At 38.3% G+C, this 21,991-nt stretch overlaps 1 protein-coding gene across 1 annotated transcript in view; it reads left to right on the forward strand.

Moving 5' to 3' along the window:
* The window catches only part of Arhgap32 (Rho GTPase activating protein 32), a 119,147-nt gene that overhangs the window by 62,898 nt on the left and 34,258 nt on the right, over nucleotides 1–21,991 (forward strand). The window contains exons 6-9 of the mRNA XM_028776217.1: nucleotides 1,391–1,528; nucleotides 5,487–5,579; nucleotides 6,783–6,905; nucleotides 9,254–9,331. Of these exons, the coding sequence (XP_028632050.1) occupies nucleotides 1,391–1,528; nucleotides 5,487–5,579; nucleotides 6,783–6,905; nucleotides 9,254–9,331 (432 nt within the window). The remainder of the gene's footprint in view (nucleotides 1–1,390; nucleotides 1,529–5,486; nucleotides 5,580–6,782; nucleotides 6,906–9,253; nucleotides 9,332–21,991) is intronic.

Raw genomic sequence — 21,991 nt, forward strand, 5'->3', positions numbered from 1 at the left:
TGTGTGTGTGTGTGTGTGTGTGTGTGTGTGTGTGTGTGTGTGTGTGTGATATAATGGAATGTGTAATGGTACATATCCACACATGGACATTCAGGTTATCTTCTTACGTTGGTCTTTAAACAGGAATATAGGTATTTCTTTGACATATTGATGTCAGTTACTTAAGATATATACCCCTGTATTGAGGTTGCTGGATCATATGGTAATTTTTTTTTAAGTTGAGGAACTTCAATACTGTTTTCTATAATAACTGGACTAATTTATATTCATACCCATAGCATGCAAAGATTTCCTTTCCTCATGTTTTCTGCAGTATTTTACACCTTGAGCCTGCTTAGTGTGATAACCTGAGTGGGGTGATGCCTCTTTGTGGATTTAATTTGCATTTCACTCACAATTGATGATACTGAGAAGTTTTTCATGTACCTGTTGGTTCTTTTGAACCAACTACTTTTGAAAATTGTTTATTTAGGGATAGTGCCTGTTTTAAACCAGATTATTATTGCACTGCAATTAAGTTGAATTCTTTGTCTCTTCTGAATTTAATGCCTCACCAGAAATGTACTAGCTTTGCTTTTGAGTTTATTCTCTAGTCTTAGTCATACAAGATGATGTAACAGGATTTCTAGTCCACAAAACTGGAGCCCTAAGGCTTTTCTTATCAGGAAGCATTTTATTTTGTGAACTGGCTTCTAGCATATTGTTAATCCAAAAATCTAAGAGCCCTAGATATTGAAGACTTTTTAATTTCCAACATAATAGTTACATATATTCTGATTAGATGCACCAAACTACTAGGCATTAATGAGAACTGCTAGGCTGGGATGAGAAGGGAGGAAGAGGAAGGGGGCTGCAGGAGAGACGGAGTCACTTTATCCTTCCACACTGCGGGTGAGCTGTTCACCAGCCTGTGTGCACATATGGGACATGGACACTTCCAAATGGCTACTTCCCATTTTTTCTTTCTCTTATGTTTCAGGGACCTCCTGCTTCTTCTACCATCCTAACTAATCAATAAATTAATTTCATTTTTCTTTGACTTTAGGAAGTATTCTGTTGTTTAAAGTTATTTAATTGTCCTTTCTATAGATTTAGAGTTACATGCTATCTTAACACCTGGCAGTTATTTTCAGTGAGTAGCAGTACTTTGAAAAATAGTAGGGAGATGGCAAATGGAGAGTTCCGTCATATTTCTAAAGTATTTATCTTTCATTATAATATAATTTACAGGAGTGTTTGGAGCTGAACTGCTTATCATCTTTAAGTAAATAGAAACTTCTATCAGGAAATAAAAAAGTTCTTAAGTAAGATACCATTAGTGAATAAAGGCATGATTCTTAAGCATTTTGAAGAAAATTGAATTTATTGGAACTTTGTTCTCTACTCATAGGGCAAGAGCTGGATTGTTAAACGAAGTTATGAAGATTTCCGGGTACTTGATAAACATCTTCATCTCTGCATTTATGACCGACGATTCTCCCAGCTCTCAGAGCTTCCCCGGTCTGACATCCTTAAGGACAGTCCTGAGGTAATCATTTAGAACCCTGCAAAAATAATAACACATATGAGTTAGATCAGTTTCTGTCAGTGTGGAATACAAGAGTGTGTAGGATCTTTCTTGAAATTGCGTATTTCAGGAGAGAGACTTCCTAGGATGTTCAGAAATAGACAAGTGTCAGTGACTATTTTATTAGACTCGGAAGCCTCATGATGATGGTAATGTACATAGCCAGTATCATGTATTATTATGTACATATGCACTAGCAGATCATTCTTCCAGGTAATGTGAAAATATGAAAGCCGAAGAGACGAGAAGTGTGCATAGCTAGTGAGCTCTGTGCTGGCACAGTGCTGCTGAGCTGGCTCTGATGCGGGCTGGGTCTGTGCACTCACTTTCACTTCATGTCTAAAAACATAAAACAACTTTAACCACTCATATAAAGAAGAAATTCTTCATCATGTCAATAATAAAAATACAGTTAGAATAAGAAATTATGAGTAAAATTTGGAAGTGAATGAGATACATTTTATGGGAAAACAAAATATAACCATAACCCTTGGATAGGCTATTTGCAGAACAGGATCAGTAGAAATCTTGCACACAAGCGGTGAGTAAACAAAGCACCTGCAGACACGGTGGGAGGCCTCTGAACGTAAGACTATTTACTTCTGAGGGAGAGTCAGCCCGTGAAACAAGAGCATAGATTTGTAAAAATAAACTAATCAGATCTTGGAGAGAAAATATCATGTACTCTTTGTCTTTTTTTGGGAACTCACTAAGTCCAGTCTATGCTGCCTATGAGCACGTGAGTGTGTAGCCATCCACTGGAAGCCTACCATTGACCACACCCTCCAAGCAGAATGATCCCCCAGCCCTGTATCTACCAATTACAATTGTTCTTAGTAAAGAGTGGGGCCTGGATTTAGTGGATGATATTTAAAAACTGCCCCTGGTCAAGCAAACCATCTAAGATGCAGCAACTCTGCCTAGTTCAGCCTCCATGTTCCGAGGCTGGAGGACATGTGCAGGCCACAACTAGAAACGGCCAGCCAGAACCACTAGCCCTGCCACCCACGAGACGCCAGCGTGGCAGATGGCACTGCCAATCTTCCACGCTGTCTCCACAAGGCTGGGCTTAGCCCAGACCATCTCACCATCCACGCAGGCTCAAAAGAGACTCTAATGCTTAGATTATCCAAACGCTTTATATGTTTGGTAATGTACAATAACAATATGTTCATACAATTAGAGGTGTTTCCCAACTAGCTAACCTAAGTATAAGTTGTTACCCGAGACTGCTCTCCATACCTGTGTGGCTCTTCATCCTCCTCCTCTTCCTCTTCCTCTTCCTCCTCCTCCTCCTCCTCCTCCTCCTTCTTCTTCTTCTTCTTCTTCTTCTCTCTCTCTCTCTCTCTCTCTCGCTCTCTTTCCAGCTCCTCCTCTTCCTCCTCTTCCTCTCCTTACTTCTCCCACCTTAGCTCCCCCTACACCTGGACTTGGTCTTTCCCTTCTATGCTGGAATTTTTGGGTAGTTTGATTTTGTGTGGGTCTTGTACAAGTACCCACAGCTAGTATGGTGAGTGCGATGACTATTTCCTGTCAAGAGGACAGTATTTCGTAGTACTCCTCTAGCATTTATACTCTGTCTACTTCCCCTTCCAAGCTTTTCTCTGAGCCTTCAAGGGCATGGGCTGGGGATTCTTGATAAAGTTGTCTCCCTTAGTGCTGAACAGTCTGATGCATCTTAACAGACCACTGCCTGCACTGACTACTGCCCACTGTGCCCCCATCCCCACCCCAAAGCTCTGTAATCAATGTCAAGAGCACTGCCCCTCAGCCATGGGTAGTCACATAAATATTTAGAAGGCAATTTGACAGATGTCATGACTATTTGGCAAAATAGCCATAACACATTCTGTCCCAGGGGTGGTGACTTTCTAAGCCATGTGTGGGCTTTTGACACAGGATTTCTCTACCACACATGAAATTCTCTCCTGTGGAAAAGACATCAAATCTAATCAAAAAGTGCTTTGTTATCCCGTAACCGCTATATCACTTTGGAACTAATGGGCACTTCTTACCTGGCATGTTGGTACTGTTCCATGCAAAGACCAGCTCTGAGTAAGACCAGTAATATCTTTTCTCCATTAATCTCACACACTACCCCAGACCTGTATAGTACTTTCCAGCACTGTGAAAGTTAGCCAACAAGGAAAGAGTGTTCCTGGTTGGTTTCAAATAGGTTTATACGTGTTTGACCACAGTTTAGCAGCTTCTATGAGCTGACTCTGGGGAAGCACTTCCTAGGTGGTTGCTTTCCAGCAGTAAGAAACTTCATTGGAACTGTGAGCTTGGGCTCTTTGTTTTCTAATGCATTTGCATTTCACAGTTAGCATCTTTGGTGAGTGGGATCTTGTCCTCAGGATATTTTCCTACTGTACATCGAACAGGAAGTTTCTCTTTAAAGGGTGCTAATGCCTTTATCAGTTATAGACCTTTGTCATTCACAGCCTTCCTTGGGAAACCACGTCTTGTAATTTCTTTGTTCTCTCCGTAGTACTGTCTGACATTGTAGATCTGAATGAGATCAACGAACAAGAATCACAATATAGCCTTAAAGTTGGCTTGCCTTGATATTATTTCCTCAGAAGAGGCCATTGCTTTTGAAGTCAGCCTTGGGTTCTTGAGACAGAGGCAGAACATATCTGGACCCAATTCAGGAATATGATCTGAACGGCTTCTAGTCCAGTTCTCATAGGCTCCTCTCGTAAACCTCTTGGGCCGGGCTTTCAGTTTACGTTTTCTTGTTTGCGTATTGACCTTCTAAGCTCTGACCAGAATGGCTGGTTCCACTCCGCTTATGGCATTTTAGGTCTTCCCTACCTCAAAGTTACAAGCTCTTCGTCCACATTCCTCTTAGAAACCAGTTCCAAAGTCTTAAAAACAAAACACTCAGAAGATCAGATTTAGCACAGCAAGAACTACACTTTTGGTACAAATTTGTGACTCCGTTCTCTTTTTCCTGACCAAAACAACAACAGCAACAGCATCAATACCACACACACACATACCCCAAAACAACAAGGACAACAACACACACACACCCCAAAACAACAACAACAACACACACCCCAAAACCAACCAACCAAACAAAAAAACCCTAAAGGCCCAACAACAACAAAACTCAACTTGAGGAGAAAGGAAATATTGTGGCTTTTGCATTTCCAGAGAGACTGAGTTCACTGAGGCAGGAAGTATAAGGCATCAGGAAGGAAAGCACAATGTCAGAAACAGGAGCTTGTTCTTTCACATTGCCTTTGAACTCCGGAAACGGAGGGTGCGTAGGCTCTAAAGACTTGGTTCTATGTCATTGTTCCTGCTCAGATTGTCATGTTTTACTGTGGTGTGGGATCACAGGAGTATACCCACTCCTGTATAGCTCTATCCTATGGAGATTATAGCCAGAGGAAGTAAAGAGAAGCACAGGGAAATTTTGGCAGAAAAGCCACAGGTGTGTCTTTTAATAAACATGTTTTATGTTTTGTATTTTTGGTACAAAGTACAAAACGAAAGTCATAAAATTAAAATTGTAGAATATGTAGAATATGGCCTTTGATGATGAGATGTTAAAGGCTAAAAATCCCACATTGGGCAGGAGCTGAATTCCACTGTAAATAGTGCCATGGTTTCAGAGGTAATCTTCCATAGCTTCAGTGACGAGTTCTTTAGAGCTGTTATTTTTTGGTATTTGAGATGGAGTCTCACTTTGCAGTCCTGGCTAGCCTCACATAGATCTTCCTGCCCCTGCCTCTTGAGTGTTGGGATTAAAGGTGTCTGCCACCATGCCTACCCGACATGATTATTTAATGCCTAAAGATCTGTGGGTTTTTGGTTTTTTTCCCTCTCAGAAATAACCAATCTGTATGAGAGTTTGTAAAGCAGAGAGTTGTTCTTCCCTCTGGTTATAGTGAGTCTCTCTTTTCAGTCGGTTACCCAGATGCTTACTGCTTACCTGTCACGCCTTTCGACTATCGCTGGCAACAAGATCAACTGTGGGCCTGCCCTTACCTGGATGGAGGTATTTGTTCAGCTCTGATGAAAGTTTATTCTAAAATTATTTGCTTAAGGAATTTATTAGTACTTGATTGTAGGTGAGTTTCACAAATAAAGAAACAAAGAATATTCTCATCTTCCAGGAGGATTGACAACTGATATTTTTAATTTTAATTCGAATGTGTATGGGTGTTTTACCTGCATGTTTGTCTGTGTGCTCTTTATGTGCCTATTGCCCCAGATGGCCAGAAGAGGGCTTCGGATGACCTGGACCTGAAGTTCCACGTGGTACGAGCCACCCTGTGGTCCTGGGAATCAGTTCTTACAAGAGCAGCCACTGCTCTTAAATGCTGAGTCATCTCTCCAGGGTGACAGCTGAAATTTTGATAGTGAATCTTTCTCTTTAATTTTCAAAAGATAGTTTTAACATCCTTTATAAATCTGGAGACCTCTATTATCTTGTTATACAGTATTATGTTAACGTATACATTTAGTAAGCTATTTGTTTTTTCATTTGTTTAATAATTGGAAATATTTTCTTAGTTATTTATGAACAAATAACACCCATCTAGAGGTGCCAATTTAAGAGTGCCTCAGGATATTTACTGTTAATTTGTGTATGTAGAATTATATATATTCTTTCAGTAAAAATTGAGACACTACCTGGAGGGTAAGAGGAGCCAGGCCTACTTCCACTAAGACCGTGACTTGGCCATTATTGCTTGAGTGATCTTAGAAAAGTAAACTAATTTCTCTTAAAATTACATAACTTTCTCCAGTTTGTCAACTTTACCTTTAGGTAAAGTTAATGATAGTGCATTTTGGGATTATGAGAGTTAAATTAAATTGTATGCATTATATGCACAGAACGCTTATTGCCCTATATTAGCTACCTAATAGGTGATAGGGTTTAAAAGGGTTTTGCTACATTCTGGGGGTGGGGCATACATATACTACAGAGCCTGTGTGGAAATTAGAAGACAACTTTCAGAAGTTGCTTTTCTCTTTTCACCAGGTGGGTCCCAAGGGATCAGGCTTACCTCATCAGGCTTGTGGCAGTGTGTTTACCTGCTGAGCTGTCTTGCTGGTCCCCAAAAATGACAGTTTATTTATTTTTTTTTAAAAAAAGAGACTTTTGGGGCTTACCATCTCTCTATATTGAGTTTTTATTTTTGGATAGACAAATCCGTGTCTTTGAACATTCCATGGTACGTGATTTTCATTTTAGATCGACAATAAGGGAAACCATCTTCTAGTTCACGAGGAGTCGTCCATCAACACTCCTGCTGTTGGTGCTGCCCATGTTATCAAGCGGTATACCGCTCGGGCCCCGGATGAGCTGACCTTAGAGGTAAGGAGTTAGGCACGGTGCATTGTTCTCTGGCCCTTGCTGCCTGTATCACTAGCTGTTTCAATAATTCACTTTATTTTAAAAAAAAAAAAGCACGAGAGGGTAATGGAAGATGATTGTGCTCAGAAGACAAGATACACATGTACAAAACTATAACAAAACCCAATAACCCAATAGTTTGTGCAGCAAACGTGTGCTAATAGAAATTGAAAAAAGAAGTAGAACGCCCAAATCAAATTGTTTATCATGGGGATGGACAGAAAATTTGAGCCTGCTGAGGGCTGAAGCATGTCTGTCTGGTTTTCATGTTTATTCTCTGCATTTATGAAAGTTCTCTGTACAGTAAGTAACCAGTAAATGTGTGTTGATTGAGCTAATAAAAGAAACAACAGTGCAACAATTTTACAATATAAAATAAGAACTTTTCTCAAACTAAGGTGTTACGCTTTGCATATAAAATGCAAATATTAAAACACGCCATAACCCTTAACAAACATGACTTTGAAGATTGAGGTGTAATCATAAAGCGATGGATGTCGTCGGCACATGGACTGTAGTAGTAACAACATAGCCCTCTCAGACATAGCCCCGCTGTTGCAGCTCTTGGCATTTTCCTTCTGATTCTTTCTTTGGAATTTTTCTGTACTGAAAAGTTACAAGTTGTCATTAAATAAATCTCTATTAAGACATTAATTTTAAGTGACTCATGCTTTTGGTCCCAGCAGCTGGGAGACAGACAGGCAAGTCTCAGAGTTTGAGGGCAGCCTGTCTATGTCATGAATTCCAGGACATTTAGCACTACTTAGTCAGACCTTCTCCACTGATAGGTAGGTAGGTAGGTAGGTGGGTAGGTAGGTAGGTGGATGGAGAGATAGATAGATAGATAGATAGATAGATAGATAGATAGATAGATAGAAATGAATGTTGAAATGCTTCATTATAAAGTATCAAAGCATTAAACATTTAAAAATGTAGGAAAGTAAAAAAAATCATTTCATCATTTCAGTACTTAACAATAGTTTCTTTTTAAGTTTAATACTTTTTAAATATTTTCTTTTATTTTAAAGACTCTGAGAATTTCCCATATGTCTATAGAGATATCGATCCAACCCATTTCTTCCCTTCGCCTCCTCCACAGTCCTCCCCAACACTCCCCCTCTCTGATGCCATGTTCTCTTCTGTAGTACCTGGTTAGGTCCAATTGCTGCTGCCCAGATGTGCATTTTCTTTGAGTAAAGAATATAGGTTCTATTAGATATGTAATTGAAAAGTTTTGTGATTATGAATTTGTTCATTTGTACAAACTTCCACACTTGCCTTTTACAGTGAAGAATCTGACCTATTAGTGGAGTGTAAGCATCATCTGCTGATGCACAGTCATCAGGCTTTGACACTTACTGTGAGCTCATCTCAGGCTTCTTCCACTGTGATGAGATCAGATATGTTAGGTACTCCATGTTGTGTTTTATGATAATCAGTTTTTAATAGATACTACTATTGTAAATATGTGAATTTAATGCTATCTTTTTGAGATGACTTTGATCTCTGATTGTGACAGCAAGAACAAAATTCAAAAGCTCCTTAACAGATGTCTCAGTAAAATGAAAGTATTGTTGACTCAGAAATGCGTTGATATACATAACCCAAGCATCCTGGCTTTGCTATCTACTAGAGTGTGTATTGTTTACCACACGATTTCATGGCTGTCACTTTCCACCAGCATCTCAAAAGGACATCACACAGAATCCACACTGATCGCCTGTTCTTTTACCGTGGTAAAACAAAACCATCATAAATCAGAAAACATGTTCTACCAGAAGTGATGGTGATGGAGTGATACCTGGATTTAAAAATGTGCCATATTGGAGCTGGAGAAATGACACGGTGGTTATGAATACTTGATGCTATAGCAAGGACCCAGATTCAGTTCCTAGAACCTATATGATGGTTCACAACGGTCCGTAGTTCCAGTTCCAGGGGATTCATTGTCCTCTTCTGATCTCTGCAGGTACCAGATGCTCACAAGGTTCACATATATACATACACGTGTTTACTCATATGTTGAAAAATACGTCTTTAAAAAACATATTGTGCTAAATTCTGGTTTTTCAGAGTTTCCATGTCTGTTACCTGGATCAGTTTGTCCTATTTAACTTTCAGTAGAATACCCTTTGGTAAAAGGTTAGACTATTAAAATTAATTTTAAAAGTCAGTATGTTTCCCTAGCATTTATTAAACCATAAAATAGTACTTTGCTCTCTTATATAATACATATCATAATTACAGATATAACAATTGGCTTAAAATTTATCACAAAAATATTTTACTTAAAATTTTGATTCTCGTAGGTGGGAGACATCGTTTCTGTTATTGACATGCCTCCCAAAGTATTAAGTACATGGTGGAGAGGCAAGCATGGATTTCAGGTAAGAACAAAACACTGAGTGTGGGAGGGTTCGAAGAAGGTTTTTCTGTGTGTTTCTGTTGTGTAGCTATTTACAAGCTGTGTCGGGAGACGTTGTCAGAGGTGTGGTTTGCAGTGGTGGGAAGATGTGGTTGAAGGTAGTGTTAGCCTTGATCCCTGTATCTAGTAGTACTGTGCTGGCTTCCTCTCTGCCTTTCCTTCCATTCTTGAGCTGGCTAGAGCCAGAGTTGGGGCAGTCTTGGGCCTGAGGACCAGTTTCCAGGTGTTCAGAGAATGGATTTGCCTTGCTTCTAACAGTTTTAAATAATGATTCACATATTTTTCCATTACAATTGTCTCAGTTTCATATTTTTCTATAAAAATGAGTATTATAGTGCATAATAACTCGATAACAGTTGATGACAGAAGAGTAGAATCAGAAGCTGTCTCCTTTAACTTTCCACACATGCTTCAGCAGTTTGGGACTCGACAGTGATGTCTTTAATTAGTCCATAGCTCTAACTACTTGGCCACTTTATCCCGATAGCATCCTAATGACCTTACACTAATATTTATTTGACCTCATTTGATCTTTTAAAACTACTTAAAGTCACCTCTGAAAATGTCTTAGAATTATATTTTTCATCTGCACCCTGTGGGTTTTAGGTTTTTTGTTTTGTTTTTGCAGGGGTCTTGTTAGTGGTAGTTGTACCTTCTTTATGAAACTGTTACAAAAATATTATATAAGGTTCATTATACAGTTAGAGTTTTTTTAGCTATATAAAAATTCTGATTATTACCTTTTTATGAAATTGCATATTTAAAAGATGTATACAGTTAAAACAGTGCAGCATGGCAGTTGACTGAGCTCTGGTACCAGTCTGCTTGGCTCTTGTACTGTGCTATCTTGGGGATAGGTTTTGATGCTGTGTGATGACAGGACTGTATTTTGCCTCATAGATTTGTCCTGAAGGTTAGCTGTGAACACAGAAATGTTAAGTGTTTATATCAGTCTTAGTGTATATGCTAGTTTGCTTGATAAGTACCAATACTAATGTTGAAACTTAGATGTCTTTATTTGAAAATTGTAGTTTTCTCATTTTCTTTAGAGCACAGACAGCAATTTAATTTCTTAATATCATAAAGCAATCCCTGTCATGGTGCTGCACACCTTGTTTGTGTATTTGGAGTTCTCTTTCTTCTAATTTCTTCAGTGTTTTGAGTAATAAATGCTTTTGATGAAATATCAAACTGGGTAGGAGTTAATTCTTGTCCCAGTGAGATGGGTTAGGAGGTAAGATGTTTACTACCAAGCTTATCAGCCTGAGTTCAGTCCCTGGGAGATATATATATATAAAATAAAGGAGAGAATCAGCCCAAAAGTTAACCTGTCTTCTACCCATATGCCTTGACATGTATTCATTTGTGAGTGGGGCTAAAACAAGAACTAACCAAAACCAAATTAACTTTAAAATGAACTCTAGTTTGGTCTTGGCATTACTATCAGCTTTCTTCTATATAGCCTTAGATATGTTTCCTTTGGACTTACATTTCACATTAAAGTCAGTTCTGCTTATAAATCTCACATTCTCTTTCAACATCTTGATTATAAGATTATAATAATAGTAGCAATTTTCCCTCATTTAAATAGCAAATACTTGTTGAGTGGTGAAGTTATACTACTCTCCTGATTATTTTAATAAGACTGACACAGATTAGTTTGTTAGACTAATTCTTTTTAACGTTAGTATAGGAGACTGATGATTCAGTAGTCCAAAAGAGTTGGTTCAGTAGTTAAGAGCATACTGCTCTTATAGAGACCCAAGTTCAGTTCCCATCACCTACATCTTGTGGCTTTCAGTCACCCATAATTCTAGGTCAAGTGGATCTGGTTCCCTTTCCTGGACTTTGTGGCCACGCATATTCATACATTCAAACATATTTCTAATACTTTTATAAAAAGTATACAAAATTAGTGTACATTAACTAGTTTAAAACTAGAAAATTAACTCATTATCAGTATATATTATTCAAGATAAAATTATCTATCTATCTATTTATCTATCTATCATCTATCTTTGAGGCAGAATCTCTTTACATAGGGAATTATCCCTGTCTGTCTGGAACTCACTATGTAGATCTGGACTGGCCAGGAACTCATAAAGATCCACTAGCTTCTGTATCTCAAGTGCTGAGATTAAAAGCATGTGCCACCAACCATGCTCAGGAAAAATTAAAAAAAATTAATACAAGGAGATTTCCATTTGTCAATAAAATTTTGTTCATATGGATTTGTCATTTTCCTTGGCTTCAGGAAAGCGACTGAGTCTGTAGATGACATTGGAATCTCCTCTAAGAACAACAGTTGATGAGGTACCTATAAAACCAAGAACAAATCTTCAAATGTCACTGTCAAACCTTTTAAAAAAAGAGGCTCAGTATTTTAAGAACAGACTCCACTCAGCTCATTATTTCTTGCTGTTCCCACACCAGTCATTTGTAAGAGTGCATGTGGCCAATTGCATAGAGAAACGAGTGGGAAATGTGTTGGACATCTTTGAGGGAAGTGTTACTTAGCATTTCTTATGCAGCTTTTTTTAATTAAAAAAGGCTTCCAGGTAGTTATTACCTCCTACTGTTGTGAAGAGAAGATGACTTTTATGAGTTTCAAATTCAAGTTTATATATCCCATTGCCTACAGAGCACCAAGTATGGTTTCTAGATTCATGCTCCACTTGTGTGAACTTTCTACTTTAGTTTTTATGCTCTAGAAAGAAACAACTTTCCTTTTCAACCAGCAAGGAATGCAGGAAAAGCCAGCCAGCAGCATCCTGGGTGTATGCCATTCACTGGTGCGTTGTTGTTTAACTGTGTGCTGACTTTTATGTAAGATTAATGTATTGTGTGCTGGGGAAGGTTCTTTCTGCCAAAGCTCTTCCTTCCTACTCTTGTTAGATAGTGTTGGATCCTGAGATGTGGAAGCCTCACCATAGTTGGCAACTATTCCAGGTTATTAGTGGGCTATATTTTATATAGTTATGTGTATTATAGCAAAATCTACCCAAATTTTATAATCTTTAGAAGCGTTTAACAGTTTAAAGGTATTAAAAGAATGGATTCCTTATAAGAACACTCTGATGTTACCCTTTGTAGACAGTCAATATTTAGAGTTTTAAATTTCTCTAATATAAAACATGTTGAAGGTCCTTCTATTTCATATATTCTAGTATAGATAGGTGATAGAAATTCAGAAGTTAAATAGTTGTGTGTGTGTGTGTGTGTGTGTGTATGTGTGTCTGTCATTCTGTTATTAACATGGCTACTTCAAAGCTTCACTCTTTATTTGTATATTATATACTGTGTTTGCTTTCTAGGGCTATCATATCAAAATACTACAGACTGGGTGGTTTAAATACTAGAAATGTATTTTCACAAGGTTCTGGATGTTAGAAGTCCATGACTAAAGGAGCTTTCAGATTTGGTTTCCTCCATTGTCTGTCTCCTTGGCTTACAGATAGTTTTCATCTTACTTTACCCCCACTTGGCATTTCCTCTAAGTATGTGGGTATCTGTGTCCTAATTGCTTTTTTTTTAAATAAAGATAAAGATTAGGTCCTGCACATATGAGCTCATTTACCATAATTAACCCAGTAAAAGCTATTTCTAAATGAAGACACATTTTAAGATATTATTCAGCATAAAAATTTGGGATTATTAAAATAAAAGACAACCAGCCCCAAGTGGAGAAATAAGTTCACTTTAGGAGTGGCCAAAGGTGTATCTCATACACGTATTTCATAGACAGTAGGGTCTTCTGTAAGTCCTCAAGGCAAAGGCAGTCAGGATGTTGGCCATGCCTCATAAGAGATTGATGTCCTTATAAAGGAGTCCTTGGGAAGATTGCTGGGGAGTATCCTGTCTTACTCCAGTTGTCACATTTATCTGAGAAATGCCTGTGTCAGGCTCACAGGCTAGCATCAGGCCCTCCTTATTGTGGTAGAAGTTCTTGAGGCACTCGCACTGTGCTTCAAGGCACAGAGGACAAACAGGCTTAGTGCCCTCTTCCGTGTTTCCTGTGAGGGAGAGTCACTGACTCAGCTAGTTCTCTGGAGACCTTGAAGGGATTCCTGAAGCAGTGCTCCGGTGACCTGTTGAAGTCTTTGTCTCAGAGGAAATGGATAGACTGGCCATACATGAACAAGTACGTCTCAGTCAGCCTGTGGTGCCATGTTGCCTCTGCACATGGAGTCTCTCAACACTAGAGAAGGAACCACGTAGAAGTGAAGGGTATAGCCTGACTTTACTTAGTGTAACTGTGACTTGGGTTTTCATGGGAGTCTTGGTTACCGTGTGCGTGACTCAGAAGAGGGGCAGAGAGGAACGAGGCCATAGTCTGCCACTTCCCAGTCTGAGGACAGAGTCTGCTAGGATCGCAACCTCTGAACACTGCTGGGGCATCTCTGAAATGTCCACACTTGTAGTTCTGCTCAGCTTGGTGAGTCTTCTCTTTTTGTAAAGGACTCACTTGTGTCTTGTCTGCTTTCTGACCTCATGGCATGACAGGATTGATCTCCACATGGAATTCTTTCCTTGTAATTACTGTGAACTACCTGTGCAACTGCTGTCTGGTGAAATGGTTTTATTTTCATTTATAAAAACAATTAGGCTTGATTTTGAGTAAAGAGTTAGACTTTAGGCTAAAGTGAGCAAGTAGTTCAGTTTTACAGAACTATTTACCCCATAATTTTCCTGCTATTTATCATAGCTTACAGTGCACTGATTATGTGGCAAGCACAGACTTTTGCCAACCATCAGCTGTTGGCAGAATCCACCTGCAGCACACAATAAACATTTCTGCTAGAAAGTGATCTGAGGGGGATATGCAGGCTAGACACAGTTTCTGTCCCACAACTACTAAAGAACAATTTTTGACTTGGTTTATATTGTAATTAGAGAACTAATATTGATATACTATTTTAGCTATAGTCTAGTATTTAGATTAGGATGTATAGTGTTGGTATTTAGTCTGTGGGTTTTGACAAAGCATATATATTGGTCATTAAAGCTTCCTAAATAATAGCTTAATTATTCTACAGCTTTCCTATGCTACTTATGCCTCCCTTCCTTGAACCCCTGGTAAACATTGGTAAACATAGGCATTTGTAGCATGCTGATAGTTGGAATCATTGAATTCATAGCCTTTTTCTACAAATTTGTAGAATTCATGCACATAATCATTTCTTGTATTTCCATGCCCCACAGCTCATTTGTTGTGTTCTTTAAAAAAATATCCATTATTCAGTGTTACAGATATGCTATAGTTTATGTATCCATTGACCCACTGAAGGATACCTTACTGTTCCTGTGTTCTAGCAAGTAAGAGTAAAATTGCTATTATATTCACTTGTAGGTTTTGTGTAGATTTTAAGCTAAAACACTGAATTCTAGAAGCAAAGCCCCCAAATACTGCCTTAGTAGTTATAGGGTAGGATGCCAGACCCCTGTGGTATATTTTGTCTCTGTGTATACTAGGTAAATTCAGGTTGTCAGCTGGTAGTTGGTTAAGACCAGCAATTTGCTGCATTATGTTCAACACATTTGTCCTAGCCAACCATAATTTGCTGTGGGAACAGAAGGGTAAGTTCATCCATGTGTTTAAATTATACCAGGGCTCTTTTTTTTCTTTAAAGTTCTGGGAGTAGGAAGTGAGAAATTATATTAAGTACAATGATTTGAAATTCTGAAATGTATAGGTTTTATCTCCTAAGGAGTATATTGAATTGTTTACCTTTGTTTTCCAAGGTTTTCATTATATTACATACTTCAGGTGGAAAAGAAGCCTTCCCTGTTTGAAAATAACTGGCATCATTCTCAGGCTCATGTTCCTAGGTGTAGAGCACTCTAGGGCTTGTGGAGGAAGGCCTTAGAGCCCCTTGTTCCTTAGGTAAAAGGTATTATGCAAGGCATAGTGGTTAACATCTTAGATCATCATTAGTTTAAGCGCAGTGTTGACAGAGGGTGGGGTTTTTTTTGTTTGTTTGTTTTGTCTTGAGATGGGTTTCACTTGCATCAGAATGGCCCAATGTGTTAAAATGTGTTAAAGCTAGATTTTGGTATCAGCATCTCAGAGCATGGAACAGGAGTCTACATGGTATAGCAAGTTCCACAGATGATTTGCATGCACATGTGAAGCCCACTGATTCAGCCTCCACAGATGGGAGGAGTCAATACAGTTCAACAGCCTCTTCAACTCATGAGTGTCTTTCTTATATACATTGGCATTGTGGCTAATTTAGAAGATAAAATCCCATTTGGAGGTGTCAGCATTGTGGTATACTGTGTTCTCTTAGTTCTCCATAGGATGATCAAGGATCACCTGTTTTATTTTTCAGTTATTCCAGAACATTCTGTGAAGTGTTTCTGTCCTTCAATTCCCCCCCAAAAGAGAAAGAAAAAAAGAAAAGAAAAAAGCAATTTGTAAACACTAGCACTGTCTTTACTCAAGAGTTTAATTTGCTTCTATGTAACTGATTGTAAAAAATGTAGGTACTTGGAAATCTTGCCCCTCTAAAATAGCACCTTTCCATAACTCAAAATTGAACAGAGAAAAATGGTTCTTTTCTTAAAAAACGTAAAGAGAAGACATATCAGTAACAATGAATTTCATTTAGAACATCACATAGTTTCAAGAGCAGAGGGAATACTTGGTATATTAGAAGCCGTTTCATCCAGTGCATATGCAAGCTATTCTAAGTGCTTTCCATTAACCTTTAATTCTCGCAACTTTAGATGTAGAGTCTTTTTATCATATATGGAAAAAACCTAAACAGCCTATTCAATGCAGAGCCCACATAGAAACAGACATTCTGGACAAAGAACAGATAGATCCCAGTAGCAGTTAATGAACAGTAGTGATTTCTACTTGTCTCCTTGTAAAAATCATAGATTTCTGCCGTAGATAAGATAAGATGACAGTGGTCCATCTGGTTCTGGTTCTAAACTGTTATTTAAGTGATAGGCGTCTAGAGACAGGACCAGGGAGATAGCTCAGTTACTAGATTGCTTCATACACAATCAAGACTACCAAAGTTCAGATTCCCAGAATATAGGAAATGCTGACTGGGTATGGGAAAGCTCACTGGGTGTGGGAGTGGGACCTTGCCCCAAGAATAAGGAGGAAGAGCTATTATGATTCCCAATATCAACCCTGTCTCCAAACATACATGTATACATGTATGATGGCATACATGTGCACCCACACACATGCAAACAGGCACATACATTCAGGCAAAGTACACACACTTACACATATACATAAAGAAAATATCTAGACAAAGAAATTGAGATAAATTACTTCATAGAAATAGTAAATGTACAGTGCAGTCGTGATTAGGATACTACAAATTCAGAACTGAGCTCTGACTTTGCATCAACTCTGCCGTAGGTTACAGGCATGTAAATTTTATGTGTTTTCACTCATTGCTGACATATACAGTTTTCGGGTTGGTGCCATAGTCATCACTGATACTCACTCGCTTCGTGTTACTTTACACCATCAGAACATATCCTACCAGGCGATGGCTGACACTTCCAGTCTCACAGAAGCAATTGATGAGACAGTTGTGTGTAGTAGTTATTGAGGTCTTCAAACTCTACATTCTCCCTGCTTGATAAGTGTCTTCTAAGACTTTTTTGTTTGACTCTAAAACAAGTTATATATAATACTTCTATCTATGCGCATAAACAATTTCAGAAACAGTTAAAACTTTCACACACAAAAGATTTAAGCAACATATTTTTTGCTCTAAAATACACAATATTTAGACATATCTACTTAGTGCACAAGAGCTTGCTCCTTTAAAGGAAGTCCACAGACTTAATGGCATTTAATGAGAAAGCTTAACAAGGGCCATTTATAATTGCATCAGAAAATACAGTCTTAAAGCTATCTCTAAAGAGAGATGCGAATGATGTATATGCTGTGTACTGCAGAACCTTGCTGCCTAATGAAAGACAGCCCAAGGAAACGTAAAGCTGTACTGTGGGTGTGTGTTGCTAGGCTGTGGTCTGACGCTATTCTTTCTTCCCAGATTGATCCTAGTTAAAAATCCCCACAAGCTCTTTTTGTAGAAATTGATGAGCAGATTAAAGAATTCACATGGGAATACAGAGGATGTAAGATAGAAAAACTAGATGTAATTTGAAAAACAACCAGTTAGAGAGCAAGCACAGAGTGAAGCTCTGCATAGAACTTCTGTATCAAGGGCTTGTGGTATTGATGCAAATCAAGACAGCTTAGTGGAACAGAATAGAGGAGTCTAGAGATAGACCCACATATATACAGCTTAGTGGAACAGAATAGAATCTAGAGATAGACCCAGATATACAAGGAGAAGTGATTCCAACAACCCTCAGAAGTCAGTTTAATTGAGGAACATTTTGCCTCCAAAATGAACTTTAGTTTATATGTTGCATCAGCTGTGAAAACGGACTCAAAATGAATCACAGACCCAGAAGTAAACCTTAAAACTCCTCAAATGAAGGGTAGGAAAAAAATGTCTATGGCTTTGGAGCAGGGAAATATTTTGTAAATGTAACATCAAAAGAACAATATGTAAAATACATTTAATTTTATCAGATTGTAAAATTTATACTATTTACAAAGCACCATAAAAAGAATAGAAAGGTAGGCACAGACTGGGAGCAAATATTGGTAGTAGTTATATCTGATGAAGGACTTGTACAAAGAACATACAAAGAGTTCTAAAATGCACTAAGAAAAAAAACTTGGTTTCAAAGACAAGCAAAAAATTAGAGCATATACATAACCAAAAGAACTTGGATAACAAACACATCAGATTTTCAACACCAGTAATGCTTAGGAAAGCACAGGTAAAAACAATGACGTATAGTCCCATAACTCAAGTGGCAAGGCTGAAGAATTAAAAATCTTGCACAATGCTGGTTGGAAGGTTCGGCTGCATGCTAGTTTGGTTTATACTTTGGTGGCTTTTTAGGTGAAGTATATACCCCTTATATTTCTTATCAATTCCATTTCATGCCTAATGAATTACACAAGAAGAAAGACTATGTTTATACAGAAGCTTGAACATGAGTGTTTATAGCAGCTTTATATCCAATAGTCTAAGACTGTAAATGATTATACAGTTAGATTAGTCTGTGATCTACAGACTAACGAATAAGGATATGACAGCATCCATACGATGAAGATTTACTTAGGATAAAAGGAGTTAATAATTTACGCATGTAGCAACATGAATGATCTTCAAAATAATTATGCTGTATAACAGGAAACAGCACAGCTTTATTCCACAGGACTTCATTTATATGAAGTTATAGGCAGCTCAAAGTGATGCACAGTTGTAGCGACCAGGGGTTTCCTCGAAGTAAGGGTAGAGGGGGAGACGTGGGGAAGGAGTTACAAGGAAACCTTCGGGTTGATGATGTTTGTATAAGCTAACTTGACTGTGGTATCACAACTTGTTACAACGTGCTTTTAAAAGCATGCAGTTCATTGTTTACCAGTTGACTTCAAGAAGGGTAAAAGAGAAAAAAATATATATCCAACCAAGCTGAAAAAAAAATTGTCTCCTCCATCCATTTACTCTTCTTTATATCACTTTGTATTTGTTATTACCTTTTTACTATGCGGTTCTTGTCACTTCCAGTGACATTCTGCTTCTTTATCTCTTCTCCCTTCTACTTTGAAAGACCCACTGCTACTAGATTTCTTCCTAAAATAGACCTTCTGTCCCTGTGCTGTTCAGAATTTGCTGGTTTACTTTTCGACAGAAAGAACTTCAAACTCCTTGCTATGACAAAATGACCAGTCATGCCTCTCTGCGCACGTGTTCTCATCCATTCTCTCTCTGTCTCTGGCTTATATTCCAGTGACTTATATTCTACCTTTAATTATTTTGTTATGTGCATGAGAGTTTTGCCTATGTATATGTAAGTGCACTGAGTATGGTGTTTGTGAGTGTGTGAGTGTGTGTGTGTGTGTGTGTGTGTGGTGTACCTGGTACTGGTAAAGACCAAAAGTACAGCATTGAATCCCCTGGAATGAAGTTACAGGCATTTGTGAGCCACCATGTGGGTGCTGGGAACTGAGTCCAAGTCCTCTGCAAGGGCAACAAGTACTCTTATCTGCTGACCAATGATTTATTGATAAACTTACTTGTCAACCGTATTTAACTATTAACTCATTCCAACTAAGACATGCTACTTTTTTTCTGTTCTTGTGTCTTTTTAAACAGTAAAGGAAATTAGTTAATAGTTTTAAAGCAGTTGTAATTTATTTTGTCTTATTTGGTATTTCCTTGATTTAACTCAGAAAAGAAATAGAATCTCCTCAAGTGTTTGCCATGCAAGAGACACCTCTGCCCCATACTCCAAGTTGTGATTGAACATTACCTTGTTCTTTCATTTTCTATCACCTACTTCTTTTATTTACTGTCTCTAGCCAATCTAGATTCTAAGCTGATAAAAATATTTTCTTCCCAGCCCTCACAAATGTGTAGTTGGGACCATAATCTTAAAACAAAAGGCAAATGAACAAGAGAGAACTGAGCTTTATTAGCATACCATAAATGTAACATGAGGCATCCCCAGTGAGCCGAAACTGCAAGAGGCGGCCTAGAGTCTCGCTTACCTCCAGCCCAGGACAGTGGATTTGGGAGACATGGCAATGCTAGGAAAAGCAATCCCAGTTTCCAAAGGTGGGGAACAGTGAAGAGACAGACTGTAGGTTAATGAGCTAGAGGAGTCAAGTTGGCTCAAGGAGCCACCCTCATCCCCCTCCTTCCTCAGTGCCACTGCTAGGCTGTACTGAGAATGAATGAGATTGAATATTCTCTAGGGTGGAGGGAGAACTCAGACCTTTGACTAATGTAAATTTCTGTCCTGCCTCAGGCCAGGCCTTCTTTATACTTTTTTTTTCCTCATACTCTTTTCTCTGGAGAACAACCCATGAACTGGAAGTAGAGAACAGCCCTGGGTATACAGGTATAACAAAGTAGAAATATGAATTAAACATTTGCTGATAATAAGTCATAAATTTATTTTAAAACAGTTCTTTGATATACGTATGGTTTTATTATTTGTTGATGATGTACTTCTTTATATATATTAAACCTTGACTACAGATTTATATTTCAGGATATAGGGCATCATCAGCATTTTTATTTGATCACACTTGATTTTGTAATCATCAATGCTGTTTAACACTTTGCATAAATACCTAATACAATATTAGAAGTCTGTTTAAGGCCATTTCAGAAAGTGTTGGAAGTTCTGTCCTAAGTTCTGGCCAAAATGTACTTCATGATTTTTGTTAAACAAGGCTCAAACAGTAGGGTATTTTTGTTTTGTTTTCTTTTTTGTTTGTTTTATTTTCTTTTTTGTTTTATTTGTTTTGAGACAGAGTCTCTACATAGCCCTGGCTGTCCTGGAACTCACTATGTAGACCAGTCTAGCTGCTAACTTACAGAGATCTGCGGGCCTCCATATGTTGGGATTAAAGTTGTATGTCTCCCACCACACACTTTCAAAGACAGTTTTAAAAATCAAGCATTCTAATAAAATGGTAGTCCAGAGATGCACTAATTTGATAGTTATTGAAGAATGATGGCATGAAATTGGAAGTCTTTGTTTTAAACCATCATGTTTCTATAAGAGAAGAAAAAATTGCATATTCAGTAAAACCCCTGTACATCACAGCATTCAGTAATCTCAAATCTAAGCCAAGCCATTTGTGGGTACATGATGTGGTGGTGTGTGCAGTACAAGTGTGTGTCTGTTGTGTGCTCAGAGATCAAACTGCAGTTTCATGAGACAGAGGAGGGAAGCACTGCCAGAAACAGCTTGGATTCATTAGTATTTGATTTGTAATTGCATTTTTGGTCATTGCGAATGCAGAAACATTTTACTATGCAAATTTTTATGACCCCCCCCCCCCCAATGCAACCTTTATTTTAAGAAGCTGAGCTTTAGGCAGAGGGAAGACAAAGTTCCCCTGGATTTTAATTGTCTTCAGCTTACTATTCTTTGCATTCTGGGGAGGTAGACTCTAGTTTTCTTAAATAGTCATCTATCACAAGTGTACCCCTAAACCCAAATCTATGACATCATGTGTCATAGATTTCTGGCGTAATGCACCAACATTTCTATGATTCTTTTTATTTCTCATATCTAAGCTTTCATCAGTTTCACATTGCTGTCTTCCTGACATTTCTTCTCTTGACTGAGGTGGCACAGTACTTTACAAGTTCTGGCTGTTTTTCTGTTGTTATGTTCTAATATTCGACCTCTACATTTTGGGGAGAGTTACCTTCTCATTCTCTGTCCTCTGGGTTCCTCTTTACTTCTGGAGCTTTAAATAGCATGTTTCTGTCAGCTCCCAGATTGATATCCCAGTCTCTGACCTTATTTCTGAATTTCAAACCAGTCTGTCAGGCTGTAGAGCTATCTTTTTCTAATGGAAATTAGAGAGTGGGCATTTCAGAAGGCAGCATAATGTACTTTTGTGGGAGATGAAGAGTATAGGGAGAGGAGCAACTTAAGGAGAACCCCGAGCAAGACTGTTCAACACCAGTAAGTGGAACCAAACTGAACTAAGGGATTGAGAGCGTAACCCTCTGCTTGTTAGACCTCTTGTTGCAGT

This window comes from Grammomys surdaster, unplaced genomic scaffold, assembly GCF_004785775.1.
Source record: "Grammomys surdaster isolate TR1022 unplaced genomic scaffold, NIH_TR_1.0 266, whole genome shotgun sequence".
NCBI classification, from domain to species: domain Eukaryota; kingdom Metazoa; phylum Chordata; class Mammalia; order Rodentia; family Muridae; genus Grammomys; species Grammomys surdaster.